A 13,647-nucleotide genomic window follows, 5' to 3' on the forward strand; every position below is an offset into this window, starting at 1 on the left:
CACTCACGAGTGTATATGTCCAACGACCTGTCAAAGTATCGTCTACCGATTCTTTATTTATACAGCAAAATTAGTAGGTACAATCGTAGAAGGTACAAAACCGGAACGGATTCGTAAGTAATCACATTTACTTCCGCAGTTAGGAACAACAAGAAGTTACTTACATTGATACAAACGATGGCACATTGATGATAAAAATACTATACCGTGAAAAAATGGTTGGTAAAAAGTTTGGTAGCTTCGAGTCGATAAAACTCGAAAGGAAAACGACTTTCGATCGATAAAGTAACCGGTCCAAACGTTTTCACTCGTCCCAATTATATAATGTCTGTTTATAATAAGAGCCGACACGTTTCTTGCGCCGATGCTCGATCGGCGCGTCGGATATACACATGTTTCTGTCTTTGACAAAAATAAACGTCGAGTAATATTTCTTCGTACAATGAGAATCGTGGGCGTTTTAAGGCGCGTTATCCGGCGGTGATTCGTCGAAACCGCTGCTCGGGACAGGCTTATTGGCATTTGCAGTATCTTCGGTGTCCAGTGATTCAGGTACCTAAATAATCAGACGGTTAACAAACGCTTCGTTTTAGATATTATAACGGCATAATTCGTAAATAGGTGGTCGATACTTAAGAGAGAAAGAGTTGAACAAAAAATGTTTCATCGACGAACAAAGTGTGCCAAATTTGAAAAGTATTCCCGTCGACGTGATCGATGTCCCTTTCGTTCCCGTGGCACTCCCGTAGCGTGATTATCGTACAGGTACAAAACGATTAAATAATCTTACCTGGCGAGGTAGATCCGTTAAGTTTGTCCGCAGTCTTCGACTAGGCAGAACGTCCGGCATAGGAGGAGGTACGGGAGGCTCTCCGTAGGCCTCGTGGAGTTCTTCGAGTCTGGTGCTGAGCGCAGAACCTCTTCTGCTCGTTGCGTTCATCTTGTTCATCAACCACTTGGCCTGTTCCTCGAGTCTCTTCAATCTATCTTCTCTAGCGGCCAAAGCTTCTTCCGGCGTTCGACTCTTGACCGTGACTACTTTGTTCTCTTCTTGCCTGGAGGATGCCGTTTCCGAGCTCTCCTTCTTTCCAGCTTCAACTTGGGAACACGCGGGGAACTCTTTGACCGTTTCCAAGCTCGAGGACGAGTCGACGGAAACGCTGTCCGAGTCAACGACACCCTCCGATGACCTGACCGTACGTTTCTCGAAACCTCGCGATTCCGCTTCTTGACAAGAGGACACGACGGACGCGGACGATTCGAACGAACTGGAACCGACGTCGAAGCGTTCCTCGACGTCTGACAACGGCGCACCGAAAACTGGAGTAAAACATCGATTAGAGGCGCCAGCGATCGTGCGATCGTTGTTAAACTGAACGTTTCTCGCGATCGAAGGTGTCACTGTGGACAAGGAAAAGGGTCCGATGGAGAAAACAGGCTGCGTGCTGGTTGTGCTAGTTACGATGGGTGCGTGAGACAAACAATTCGGGGATTTTTCGGTCTTTGCTTTCTCACCGTCCGCGTTCTCAATTTTCCGACAGGTTTCCGACACACTCGATGACGGGGCAAGGTCTCGTACGGAGAGGTCAGGCTCAGAGGGCGTTACGAAATCAACGTTGTTCTCCGTCGAGTGGTTTGGATCGTGAGACGCATCGCTACAGTCGAGACTCGAGTCTATCGTAGAGAAACGTTCCGAGTTGAATAAGTCGTCCTTTCCATCGTCCTCCGTGACATCTGGTTCGCCGCTTGGGCTGTCAAATGGCGACGTCTCGCTGATCCCTATCAGATTCTGAATCACGTTTGTCAGAGCTTGGTCCAGAGGATCCAACGATTCTTGCGAACTCTCCGATATCGATTGCTGCAAAGACAACGTAACGACCGTGCCACGAGTACTTGTACGAATTGGATTTTCTCGTTAACTTACCGACAACGTTTCCGTTGCGATTGCAGACTCCGCGTTCAACTTCGCTCCCGTTGCATCGGTCTCGTCCAGTTCAGCTTCCGTTTCCGGAGTGGGCGTTCGTTGCTCCAGCGTCGCCGAGGAACCAGTTTTCGGCTCGGACAGTTCAGTGTCGGTCGGTTGTTCCGATTCTGTATCCGGCGATGGTGCTCGAGGACTCTCCTGGAAACGTTTCGTCTTAAAACCGGCTCGAAGTAATCGAAAAAAACGAAAAATAATGCGCAACCTTTCGCGGTTTCCTGCGCGGCCCTAGTCTGAGCCTTCCTTCAACGGCATCGTCCTCTTCGTCCGTGTCGTCTCCTCGTTCGTCGCTGAACCCACTTTCGGCGCTGCATCGAGAAAAGGTCGACCGCGATCAAAGAATACGTCCACGACGCGAATTCTTCGTTGCTTACCTGTTGTTGAAGGAATCGTGAACAGCCAGAGCCTTCCTCGCGGCAAACTCTCGTCGCAAGCTTCTCCATTCCAGCTCGGTGTTTGTGTTCTTCTGTCTGGCCGATTCCCATTTCTCGCGACAGTACTCCAACTCTTGTTTCAACTCTTGCAGCATTTTCCGTTTCTGTTGCAGCTCGTAACGTAGAATCTTCTCGTGAGTGTGCAGTTGCTGGTGTTGAGCCTGCATTCGATCGACGATGGTCCAAGTTTTGCTCAACTCGGCCGATACAGCCGATAATCGCTTTTCCTGGCGGAATATTCGACAGTTTCGGGTCAACGATCAAAGTCCAAAGCCCGCGTTTGAAAAATCTCCGGTACGAACACCTCGATTCCTTACCTGTTCGCCGAGCTTGCTCTCTAAATGACAATTCAACTGTTTCATCCGATTCATCTCCTTCTCCAAATGTTTTTTCTCGAGAATTAATTCCTTCAGACGAATGTACGTCTTGCTAACGGATATTACCAATCTGGGGCCGGCCGGAGTGTCGACGGACTTGTAGCAAATGTTAGGATCCGAAGCAGATTCTGCGGCAGCGGACGAACTACCCTCGGCGTGACAGCTCAATAATTCCAACAAAACTCTCCACACCTGAAAACAGAATACATTGTTCCGGAATTTCGGAAGCTATTGGACAACGACTGGAGATTCAAAAAATGTCACCTTGGGCAAATTGTGAGCTATGTCTTCTTGTTGCAGATCGTCCTCCTTTTTCTCAACCTCGCCATCGTTTCCACTGTTCTCTCCTTCGGTACGTTTCTGAGTGCCTTTGCTACCCTCGACTTGCTCGACCAAGTCCAGAAGAAGTTTCGGGAGCGCTGCGGCCTCGGTGCTTTCTTCTCTCGCTATGTCGCTTATTAGATCGTGATTCTCCTAATAGATAAAATTAATCTAAAACAACAGCCGGCGCACTGGTCTCTCGAAATACCGAAGATATATAAGAATGGATTTTCGCGAACGAATGTACATACGAATCGGATCGAAACTCTAAAGTACCTGAAGCAATTGAGTCAGTCGATCGAGATCCATGTCGGCGGAGGAAGCACCGATCAGCATCTGAGTGAACAATCCGTTGATGAGCGACATCTGATTCTGGAGATCCCTGCAGTCCGCTTTGGTGAGTCCCAGCTGAGACTCTAAATTCGATATCTCGGTATCCTGAACATCGATCTGTCGCACACGCGAGACAACGAATAGATTTGAAAAAGTACGTTCCTCGACACGGCGCTGCATTTTAATACCTTTTCGTCGGCCTTCTTCAGGTCGTCTTCCAAACACTCGGACTTTTTCAAGGAGTGATCCAATCTTTCCTTTACTCCGGCGAGCTCCCTGATCGCCGCCTCTTTCAATTCGGTCAGCACTTTCAGTCTCTCGTTGTAGAGGCTCTTCAGGCTATTGATGTTCTCCAGCTGACGTTCGCACTCCAGTCCGACGTCGTCCTTCAGGTCCAGGAAGCTTCTGTCCCCTAATCGGACCAGAATCTGCGCGAGATGGTCCTTCAGCTCGTTGGCACGGCGTTCCCTCGCGTGAAGTGCTTCTCGCGTCCTGTTTGTAACCTCCGTCAGGCATCGAATACGGTACCGATGCTGATCCGGCTCGGTTTCCAGCTGATAACGCAGATCGTCCACTTTCTCGATTTGGAACCGAATATCGTTTCGAAGTTCGTCGGAGACCTGCCATCGAAACATCAAATTTCCACGCGACGGTCGGTTCTATTTCTATTTTCTGCTTAGACCAAAATATCGCAAACTTGTTCGAAATATTCTACAACGTGGATTTCTCCGTACCTTCAAAACGCTCATCAATCGTTGAGCCTCTACGCGTTTCGTGGTATCCAGTTCGCGTTCCTCCGGCCTCTGATCTCTGGTTCTGGATTTCTTGAAGCTTCCGTCTGCCGCGCTTGTTTGCTGTTGGGTCCGAGGATCGTTCTGGGCGGACCTCAAAAGATCCAAAACCCTCGAAGTCTCGGAGTGAGCCTCCTTCTCTGCGTCCAATTCGCGTCTGAGTCGTTCCATTTCCGACGAGACGGCCGTGATTGCTCGTTGCCTGGCTTCCCTCTTCAGAGTCAATTCTTTTCTGAACTCCTCTATGTTGGTCGCGCGGTCGGTTGTTGGACTCCCTTGCGCATCGTCCGTCGAATCAATCGGATCTATTCGGAATAAAACGATCGCGCTGTTCTAAAAGCGAAATTTTATATATTTCCGGAGCAGGTTATTTTTCGAGCAAGATTCGACGTCAGTCGCTTGGCTCTCCGGACGAAAATAAAAGAAGGAGAAAAAAGAAATCGGTTAAATTTCAAACGTACCAACGTCTTCTTTCGAAGCGTCCTCGTCGTCGCTTTTGCGTTCAGTCTTGATAGTCTCCTTCAGTCTTCGAATCTCGTCCAAAGCGTCCTCGAGAGCTTTTATTTGTTTCTTTTTGTCCGAGACTTCTTCGGACAACTGTGCCTTCAACTTCAAAGTTTTCTGATTCTCTGCGCTCTTAATTTGCTCCTTTTCCAACAACGATTTCTGCAATTCTTGCTCCAGGCTGAAGATTCTGGCTTCGGCAGTGTCCTTCTGCGCACCCAAGGTGTCGATTTCCTTCGACAACCTCTCGGTTTCCTTCGTGGCGACGTCCAACTTCCCCGTCAATTCCTCGTACTCGATTCCGCGTTCCTGCAAGCGCGACTCTAATTCCTCGCGACGCGTCTTCGATTCCTGTAAACAATTGACCGTTCTACGAAACACAGCATACACAAGAATCGTCTAAAACGCGAACACCACCGTTTTAGATCGATGCGTGTAAAATGATTAATCAAATAGAAGACGGAAACGCACCTCGTAATCTTCCGTGAGTTTGTTCAGCAACGTCTTCTGTTCCGTCAACTCGTTCGCCAGTCTTTCGTTCGCGCGTCGGTACTCTGATCGTTCAGCCTTTAATCTCTCAATTTCCTCCGTGAACCGGATCGTCTCGTTCTTGGCGGTGGCTTCCGCCCGAATCGCCTCGTCCTCGAGCCTGGATGTCACCCCATCGGACTTTTCTAAATGCAAATTCATCGTCGAGCGATCCGTTTCATCGCCGAAGACCGAGTCGCTCGGTTGTTCGCCGTACGCGTCGCGCGTTCCGCGAACGGATCTCGTTCGAGGCTGGTCGTCCGTCGTTTCCATCCGATTCGTCGAGGAGTGGCTGTTCGATTCGCGGTCAGGTACATTAGCGCTGCTCGGAACCCTGTCGCGCGCGACATCGTCTCGTCGTCGAGGATTCTCCGTCGACGAGTCCAATTTCTCTTCTTCGCTCTCGGATCCCCGAGCCCTCGCCAACAACTCCAGCCTCTCGACTCTAGACCGGAGCTTTCTCTCCTCTTCCATACGCGCGTTTCTCGGCCCGTTCCGCGAGCTGTCCCGATCGTTGGTTGGCCGTCGTCCGTCCTCCTGGTATTCCTCGCCCGGTTCGCGCTCCATCGAGAGTCTCCTCTTCAGAGCCTCGTCGAGCGCATCCGGCGAAACTTCTCGCTTCTTCGACTGTCTTTCCTTTCTGAGATCCGAGTACAGTTCCTCCAAATGCGTCAGGGTGATCGTGTGAGCGGAGGCTAACTGCTGATTGGCCATGGCGAGCTGCGCGAGCGCTCGCGAAAGCTCCATAGCTTCTTGGTGTTGCTGAGAGAACGAAGGGCTGTGCCCCTCGGCTGTCTGCCAACCTGTCATCTGCGCGGCGTACGTCAACTGCAATATAAATAAATGGACTAATTTCAGAGATCCTAATTGAACTGGCCGGCTGATCGCCGATCGGAATTCTGGATCAAGGAATGGGTACGTTGCCCGTTCTTCTTTTTGCATTGCACCGCGAAGAGATGACTTTGGATCGACCGCTGCGTCGATTTTAACGTTAAAAAGACACCGGGGAGCGCGATTCGATAGCGAATTGAACGAGAAAAAACGTTCGAGTTCCTTTCGCACGGAGATGATCGCGATCTTGAAATGAAATTTCTCGAACAAAAGTTGCCAAAATGGCAAAGTTGCCACTCGTTACTTCCTTCGGATTCTTCGTCCGTTTTCTCAAATGGAACAAGAAACGAGAATCGTTAATTACCGAATTAAGCGGAACGCGTAATCACGATCGTATCGATGATTCTTCGAGTCTCGAGTCCGCACTTGTAGAGATTGTACAACTCGAAAACGAAAGAGCGCCGTAGGAAAATAAATCCGAAATAAAGGGTAAGTAATCACTGGCATAAAAATGTGTCGGGTTACCAAAGAAGTTCCAAGTGGTCTTTGAACGTTTCCTCGAGCTTTCTCGAAGCAAGTGGTATTCCCGAACGACTCGAGCCTCGCGGATCCATCCACGCAGCCGCGATAGTGGCGAAAGTGGTTCGTTGTTGCAACGTGATCGATCGTCGTCGAGCTTTCGAAAGCTCGATCCACACCCGATGATCCACGAGAGCGCACTGCCAGAAGGCTAGAGCCGCGTTCTCCTAAGGAACTCGAGACTCGGAGGCACGTGATCGCGGATCGATGCCTGCGAACTCGTCGCTTCGTGACCGTGACTCAGCGTGTTCTCCCGAAATCACGATGCGTCGAGGAGGTTTTGGAGATCAGCCAGCGGACCGCGTCGTCTTTTCCGCGCGGGACAAAAGAGCGCGATTCGCTTGGAAAATTTCCTGCCCGAGATCCGCGCGCCGCCACCGTAGCTCCGGTACTTTTCAACAAAAGGCTCCCGGTGTTTGCCGATCGTTTCGATTAAAATTAGACGTCTTACAAGGAAACGGATTGGCAGTTGGTCGAAACGAGATCGGGGAAGCGGCGCGAGGCAGCTAGCGTTAATTTCGAAGCCCGTTCCTCTCGTACGATTTCAACGCTATCAACGATTTCGAAGAGTTCGGGAGCGAAACGAGAGCGATGTTCGACTTTACGATTACTTGGCACCGTTCGAGCGTTTTCGCGGACAAAGAAGAACGTCGCTCACCAAGGTCGCCCGACGCGGGGGTGGCAAGTTCGAGAGACTCGGCGCCGATGGTCTTTGACTCCAGCATTCTTCGTCGTCCCTGAAGCTCGCGTAAGGACTCGGACCCTGGAAACAATTCGTTTCGAAGGAACTGAAACGAAGCCCGCCAGTCCGCGCACAGGGTGCTCCCAGGGGTTGCGATAATCGGTTCCGGTGCGTTTCCCGGGTAATTTCGAACGGAGAAAATCTCTCCGTCGGTCTATTTCTATCCGTTACCGAGGTGAGCGTGGCTCTCGATAAGCGTTAACGAGTCGCGATAACCCGGCGAACACGCCGGTTGCCTCGGGGAGCACCCTGTACACGTCGCGTGAAATTGGTCGTTCGAGTCGGTCTCAAGACCAATAAATATTCGTTTTAAATTTAACCTGCGATCGAGGTTCTTCACCCACGTCGAACGCGCTGGCCCTCGTCCTTTGTCGTATATTTTCGTTCGTGTATTCCGGACAGCAGGATTCCTCCGTACCGTGGATAAACGTTTCCTCGCTTCGTGTTCTCAAAGGTGCCGAAGGAGGAAGAGGAGGAGGACGAGGAGGAGGTGCACCGTTACTACTACCAGCCGCACCCATACTGTACTTATTCCACTTGAACTAGCGATTCCTCCGAAAAGTTCGTCCTTTCGGACAATTCGATTGTCCAGGCTTGGAACGAGCGATTAGGTTGTCTGAAACAGTAACGAGAATAATTCGCAATCTCCCGCGTTACGATTCCCGTACACCGAACATCGAATTCCAGAAAAAGATCCAATCTTGGATCCGTTCGCAACGGAGCTTCTCGAACCTATCGTTTCCGCTTCGATCGGGTATTTTGCAACCGAGCGAACACCGGGATAAATTCGTCCGCAAATTGATCCCGTCGATCTACGACATCGCGATTAGCAGCTTCGCAGAGGGAGAAAGACTGCGAGTTGGCACCGAGGAAAAAACTCGGACCGGGTCAGCTCGTATTTTTAGACGATAGATCGGTCTAGATCCTTTATTTTAAAATCTGCGCTACTCGTCGTTGAAAAAGGCGAGGCGACGAGAAAAAAACCAAGTGCGCGCGTCGCAAGAGAATACAGCCAAATACTTTCGATGGAAATAATCTCTGGTTTCGTATTGGCGAGCTTCGAGAATGAACTTTCTTTCTTCGTTCCTTTTCGTCCGAGGGTCGAAATACTCGTTTCTCTCTCGCGTCGAAGATCAAAGGCGTTTCTTCACGGGGGAGGGAATCCTCGAAGAAGCTTTACGACTCGCGTGCTCGCCGCGTCTCTCCTCGCAACACGCGGCTCGATGTAAATACGCTTAAATATAACTCGATCCACGATCGAGAACGGCCCCGCGTTTCAGGCTCGAACGAACGAAAACAAAGAATCCACGGGCAAACGGACTCCGCGAGCTCAACAGCGTCGAACGCGAAAAGAAACGAAAACAAGGAAGAAAACTCGAATCGAAATCCTCTCGAGAAAACTGGCCAACAATATCGAACGAACGAACGAACGAACGAACGAACGAACGAACCGCGTCCGGCGTACGGAGATTCCGTCGATGATAGGTACCGCTTCGGTTTATCAAAACGAAACAAACGCGAACACAGCCCGGTGCCATAAATACATCATAAATAGTGGCGCACCGAGCGCTTCGGCGCGCGTTCCAAATTTAGATCCATAAGAGCAGCCCGATAACTTCCAACGAACGAAACGAAATAATTCTCCGCGTTCTCGTGAATCGCGTAATCGTCGAGTGGACGCGACACCGCGAACGAGACGAGTCGCACGGAACGAGGCACGAGTCGCGCGAAACGCGAACGGAAGAGCGGTGAATTCGAGGATCGATCGTGAAAATGCGTGTCGAGTCCTGGTGTCGATGACACGGAACCGTTTCGATGTTTATCGGTGCGTCTATCTACTCACCGGCGGTGGTCATCCGAATGCTCGGATATTCGCAGGGCTCGATTTCCGTAGGGTCAACGACGACGCTCGATGACTACCGTCGCCGCTTGCGGCCAGCGTCTCACTTCTCTAAAAATATCGTTTCGAAAGACCGCGTGCGCGAGCACGAACGAGCCTTCGCTCGGGAAATCGAACGATGCGCCGGCGCGAGCACCATTTTCATCCGACTTCCCGCGATCTAGGAAGTCGATTCCGGCTCTCTGGACAATCTTCCCGAAACGCGACGATCATCGAGCCTACCCTTCGAGCATCTCCCGCACGGATCAACCCGCCAAATTATTTCCCTATTTTTTTTACTCCACCGGAGATCGACGCGTCTCAGTGTCCAGTATCTTAATCGAATAAACGCGTCCGCGGATATTTTTCCGCGGTTCTACGCGGAGCTACGCGCAACACCAAATTTACAGGATGTACGGAATTACACGATTTATCGTACGAACGATTCGAAACGCTCCTCCTGAAATCGAACCCACAACGATCCACGTATGTATTTGGATAACGATGAACGCGTCGAGAGAACAAAATTTGCTTTCGTTATCGTGAATTTGCGACGGTGGTTCGCGACGATTGCACGAAGAGAGCGCCGAACGAACGACGTAGCCACGAAAATGCAAGCAACCTAACAATAGTGCACGCTCGTATTCTATATTTAGTCAGTTTTTCGAACTGTTAGGCGAAGCGGTACACGTGCTCGCGGACAGAAGCGCGTCGACTTCCTGTTAGACGACTTTTCCCCGTGGTCGCCGTCTCGTTCCCTCGAACATCGTCGTCGAAACTGTTCCAACGATCGTTTCGATCGTAAACGTTGACGATTTCGCGACCGCGATAGAAAAATTGCCTCCAACGCCATTATCGCGAGCAGTTTTGCGCAGCTCTTACCGTTTCCTCCCATCGGTGTGTACTCCGTTTTAAAAATAATCCAAGGAACGACGCAGACGACGTACAGCAGAATGTACTGTCCACGTGGAAACATTTATTATTACGCGAAACGCGACGCTTCTTCAAGGCTGGTTTTTCGCGCAGAGAATTCGTGGTAATTTCGCTAAAACGTGTTTACTCGACGCTGAACATGGCCCGGAAAAGTGTTGGAATGAATACAACGAGTTCAATGAGAACGCTTTTAACGAGAAAGGGAACACGAATCGTCGAACTTTCCATTATTTACATTTTATTTTTGTCAACGAGTCGGCCGAATCTTTCGCTCCTGCGCATTCGGCTCGAAGAGATGGTAGTTCTCGGAAGACTATCGTCCGAAGTTCAGTACCTGCGAAACGATTATTGCGTTTACATCGAGAGTATCGTTACAACGAAAGTCGAAATGGCTCGGAAAGGAAAGATTAACCAACGATTACCTGATAATCGAAAATTTAGCGTTCCTGCCCGTTATCAAAATCGCGGATAGCTTCGATCTAGGTGCTTGGTTATCGGTGGAATTTTCGGGCTCGTTCTCCAACTTGGACGAAAGCGAGACGTTCGATGGAACCGCGTCCGTTGCACGAGTTTTCGGACAATGCTTCGAGCTCTCCACGTTCTTTTCGATCACCCGATGTATCCCGTTAGCCACTTCCAAGTCGCATTGGCATTCGAGCACCCAATCTATAGAGAAAAAAGGAAATTATTTGTATTCTTTTCATCGATCGGAGATCTCTTCTCACCTTTCGTTCCCTCTTTGTTCGATTTCTTGTTCGCGGGTGGTACCGCGGAAGAATCGCGATGACAATCGCAACAAGCCACGCGCGAATTCGTAGCCACGAAGGGACCCAGTTTTTCCACAATTTCCTTATCGTCGACCGCGTTGTTTTTCATTTCGCTCGCGTTGCCCTCGACACGGTTAGTCTCTTCGATTTTACAATTGTCCGTGCATGCATTAACGTTTGCTTCGTTTGTCGCGCCCGTGGCCTCTTTCGTTACGTAACAACCACTGGAATTATTGAGCAACACGCTGTTGAATTTTCAACACGGAATACGTTGGAACAACGGGTCGTTCCTTACCGCTGGCTATCGGCGATAGAGGTGATTTCCACCGCGGATAAGGTGGCTCCCGAAAATTTGTTATCGAGCCGCGGCGACAGCTGTTCGACGGATAAGGTGACATCGAAGTTCGTCGCGTCCCGACACGGCGTCAACTCTCTCCTGACCGATCCATCCGCTTCGGAATTTCGTCCTATCGTTTCTTCGATTTTTATCGATCCGTCGAGCAACGAACTCTGTTCGATCGACACCTTTGAAAGTCGTTGTTCGGACGCGACGCGACGCGACGCGGCGAAACGAAACGTGAGAAAATTTACCTCGGCCCGGGGAACCTCTTCGATTTCCTTCTTCTCCGTTACGTCCTCGTCGCTCGACATTTTCTTCTCTATCGACCGATTCCACATCGAGATCTCCGGAATTAACACGGACTTGTCGCCTTTCTCGTCGCTCATCGAAGACAATCCTTTCGACTTAACCCTCTGTACGAGCATCTACGTAAATCGGGGACGAACGAAGAGATTCCAATCAAGCGACCGTACGTATCGCGCGAATCTTCGTACCGGTCGTAAGTTCGAAGCGCTTTTTCGTGTCCGCGAGCTTACGTCCTGGGACTAAGAACTGGGTCTATCGATTAGAATTGAACCTTTTGCCCCGTTTTGTCCTTGATCTTGACGGCCCCCGTTAAGTTCAAGCACCTGAACATTTCCGTGACGAACGTCTCGTGCGCCTGCAACTTGTTCGCCAAGGCCAACCGCGCCATTTTCTCCCTCGTCACGGCCGCTTCCGTTAATTCCAAATCGCGCGTCAGTCGTCCTACTCGCGCCCCGAGCTGCTCGTTATGCGACATCAAAAACTGAACCTGGAACGATTTAAGAACTCTTGCGATACAATCGACCCGCGTATCATCGCGAACCGTTTTTACCGCGACTACTCGAGATCGCGAGAAGAAATCGCGCGGTGTCGTCCGTACAATTTCACCGGAAGCTCGGTGCGCTGCGTAACGCCACGAGCGGAAACGAGTCGCGAGCGCGGGATACTTCGCCGCGACGTGAACGACATCTCACCCGGTTCGACGCGAACATCGGCGCCAATTTGGTGGAGCAACGAAATCCGGCTACTTTGCTCGGCGCGAGGATTCTCTCCGCGTCGCTTGGTAACGGTGATCTGATCGAGGGCGTGCAATCATCGTTGGCGATTCCGTGCTGAAAGGTTACGATCGATTCTTAACGTCTATATACATCCACGGATAGGTTCGTTTTACGGCCGAGAAGCCGGACGTCGTAAATTACCCGGTTACCGAATCGCTACTTACTTCCGGTGTGCTCGCGTTTCGTTCGAGGATATGAAGAAACGGTGGCACGACGAAGCGAAAGTAACAACTCGTGCCCAGGATTTCCATTTCTTTGTTCACGTAGACCAATTGGTAATCGATGTTTGTGGACGCCTGTGACCGGATTTTTAATGCACGTTACGAACGAGTGGGCGAGAGTCGATGGAACATTGGATCGACGAGATCGCTCCGATTACGAGGGGATCGAAATCGAGAAACGTGTTTCTCCGGAACGGATAGACGCGACGAATAACCAAACGTTGAACCTTCGTATCCAAAGATCGATAGAACTAGGAATCAAACTCGCTCGCGAGTCTAGGTTTCGCGTTTCTACGTTTCGCGGGGTTAATAACGGTTTCGTAACCTGTCGGTGAAACGTGTTCACGAACATGATGCTGTGAGCGGGCATGAATGACATTTTCGGCGTAACAAGAACGTGTTCGAAAGTCAAATATTCCCGAAGGCTGGTCCACCCCTTGGGAAATATTCCGATCCAGTCGCACGTGGAGACACGTTCCTGAAATATTTATACACGGTGGATAATATAAAAATTCGAGCGATGTAATTTCCGTCGTGGCGCTGCTGCGTGAGAAATCAATACGGAATTACGTACTTTATTTTGCAAAGTGTACTCTACTATAATGTCTTCCTCGATGGTATATTTGGTTCGTAATTTCCCAAATTGAACTCCATTGGCGTATTGACAGTGAAACGTGCCACGTGCGCAGCAATACATTTTCATTTATATTTATAACGGAAAGATAGAGCCAAAGCCAATATTCGTCGAAAGGATTCTTTGAAACGGTTAGGTCCGAAATATATTTTCTACTTCCAAGAGGACGGTCGAACTGTCATCGGGTTAAAAAATTTACAAACAAAAGAACCACGAAAACGTTGATGAATTTCAATTAAACGAGAAAAACGATATCGTGCTGTTCGAATTGCGTTTGAGACTACAATTTTTCAAGTGCGCGAGGTAATCGAACGTCGGACGCATTTTTATATTACTTTCGTTTCTGCCATTGCTCGATCGGAAAGAACGA

At 49.9% G+C, this 13,647-nt stretch overlaps 2 protein-coding genes across 5 annotated transcripts; both read right to left on the reverse strand.

The window, feature by feature from the left end:
* Nucleotides 1–30: 30 nt before the first annotated feature.
* Nucleotides 31–9,421, reverse strand: LOC143150627 (uncharacterized). 4 transcript variants are annotated; one of them, XM_076319063.1, is made up of 16 exons: nt 9,265–9,421; nt 7,742–8,037; nt 7,338–7,442; nt 5,213–6,097; nt 4,699–5,092; nt 4,181–4,542; nt 3,635–4,066; nt 3,390–3,563; nt 3,057–3,266; nt 2,733–2,984; nt 2,356–2,642; nt 2,187–2,289; nt 1,925–2,122; nt 1,516–1,858; nt 791–1,320; nt 31–556 (listed from the first exon to the last, which is right to left on the reverse strand). In XM_076319063.1, the coding sequence occupies exons 2-16, from the start codon at nt 7,940–7,942 to the stop codon at nt 461–463; spliced, it is 4,572 nt and encodes a 1,523-aa protein (XP_076175178.1). In that variant the 5' UTR covers nt 7,943–8,037; nt 9,265–9,421; the 3' UTR covers nt 31–460. The 4 variants fall into 4 exon arrangements, with proteins under 4 accessions (XP_076175178.1, XP_076175175.1, XP_076175176.1 ...); XM_076319060.1 differs by having other exon boundaries at nt 791–1,858; XM_076319061.1 differs by lacking the exon at nt 7,338–7,442 and having other exon boundaries at nt 791–1,858.
* Nucleotides 9,422–10,651: 1,230 nt separating this feature from the next.
* LOC143150630 (uncharacterized) lies at nt 10,652–13,373 on the reverse strand. Its single transcript, XM_076319068.1, has 9 exons — nt 13,218–13,373; nt 12,969–13,121; nt 12,587–12,718; nt 12,339–12,476; nt 11,918–12,133; nt 11,592–11,765; nt 11,296–11,510; nt 10,959–11,224; nt 10,652–10,899 (listed from the first exon to the last, which is right to left on the reverse strand). The coding sequence occupies exons 1-9, from the start codon at nt 13,344–13,346 to the stop codon at nt 10,652–10,654; spliced, it is 1,671 nt and encodes a 556-aa protein (XP_076175183.1). The 5' UTR covers nt 13,347–13,373.
* Nucleotides 13,374–13,647: the final 274 nt, after the last annotated feature.

The sequence above is a fragment of the Ptiloglossa arizonensis genome, chromosome 8 (assembly GCF_051014685.1).
Source record: "Ptiloglossa arizonensis isolate GNS036 chromosome 8, iyPtiAriz1_principal, whole genome shotgun sequence".
Taxonomy (NCBI): Eukaryota; Metazoa; Arthropoda; class Insecta; order Hymenoptera; family Colletidae; genus Ptiloglossa; species Ptiloglossa arizonensis.

Excerpts from the sequence above, each read along its gene's own strand:
- LOC143150630 (XM_076319068.1), bottom strand. The coding sequence starts at position 13,346 with ATGAAAATGTATTGCTGCGCACGTGGCACGTTTCACTGTCAATACGCC. Across the intron at positions 12,134-12,338 it reads CGATGTTCGCGTCGAACCGG|GTTCAGTTTTTGATGTCGCA; the intron begins GTGAGATGTCGT and ends AAATCGTTCCAG. Across the intron at positions 10,900-10,958 it reads GAACAAAGAGGGAACGAAAG|ATTGGGTGCTCGAATGCCAA; the intron begins GTGAGAAGAGAT and ends TTTTCTCTATAG.
- LOC143150627 (XM_076319060.1), bottom strand. The coding sequence starts at position 7,942 with ATGGGTGCGGCTGGTAGTAGTAACGGTGCACCTCCTCCTCGTCCTCCT. Across the intron at positions 4,543-4,698 it reads CGCTTCGAAAGAAGACGTTG|ATCCGATTGATTCGACGGAC; the intron begins GTACGTTTGAAA and ends TATTCCGAATAG. Across the intron at positions 2,290-2,355 it reads CACGATTCCTTCAACAACAG|CGCCGAAAGTGGGTTCAGCG; the intron begins GTAAGCAACGAA and ends TTCTCGATGCAG.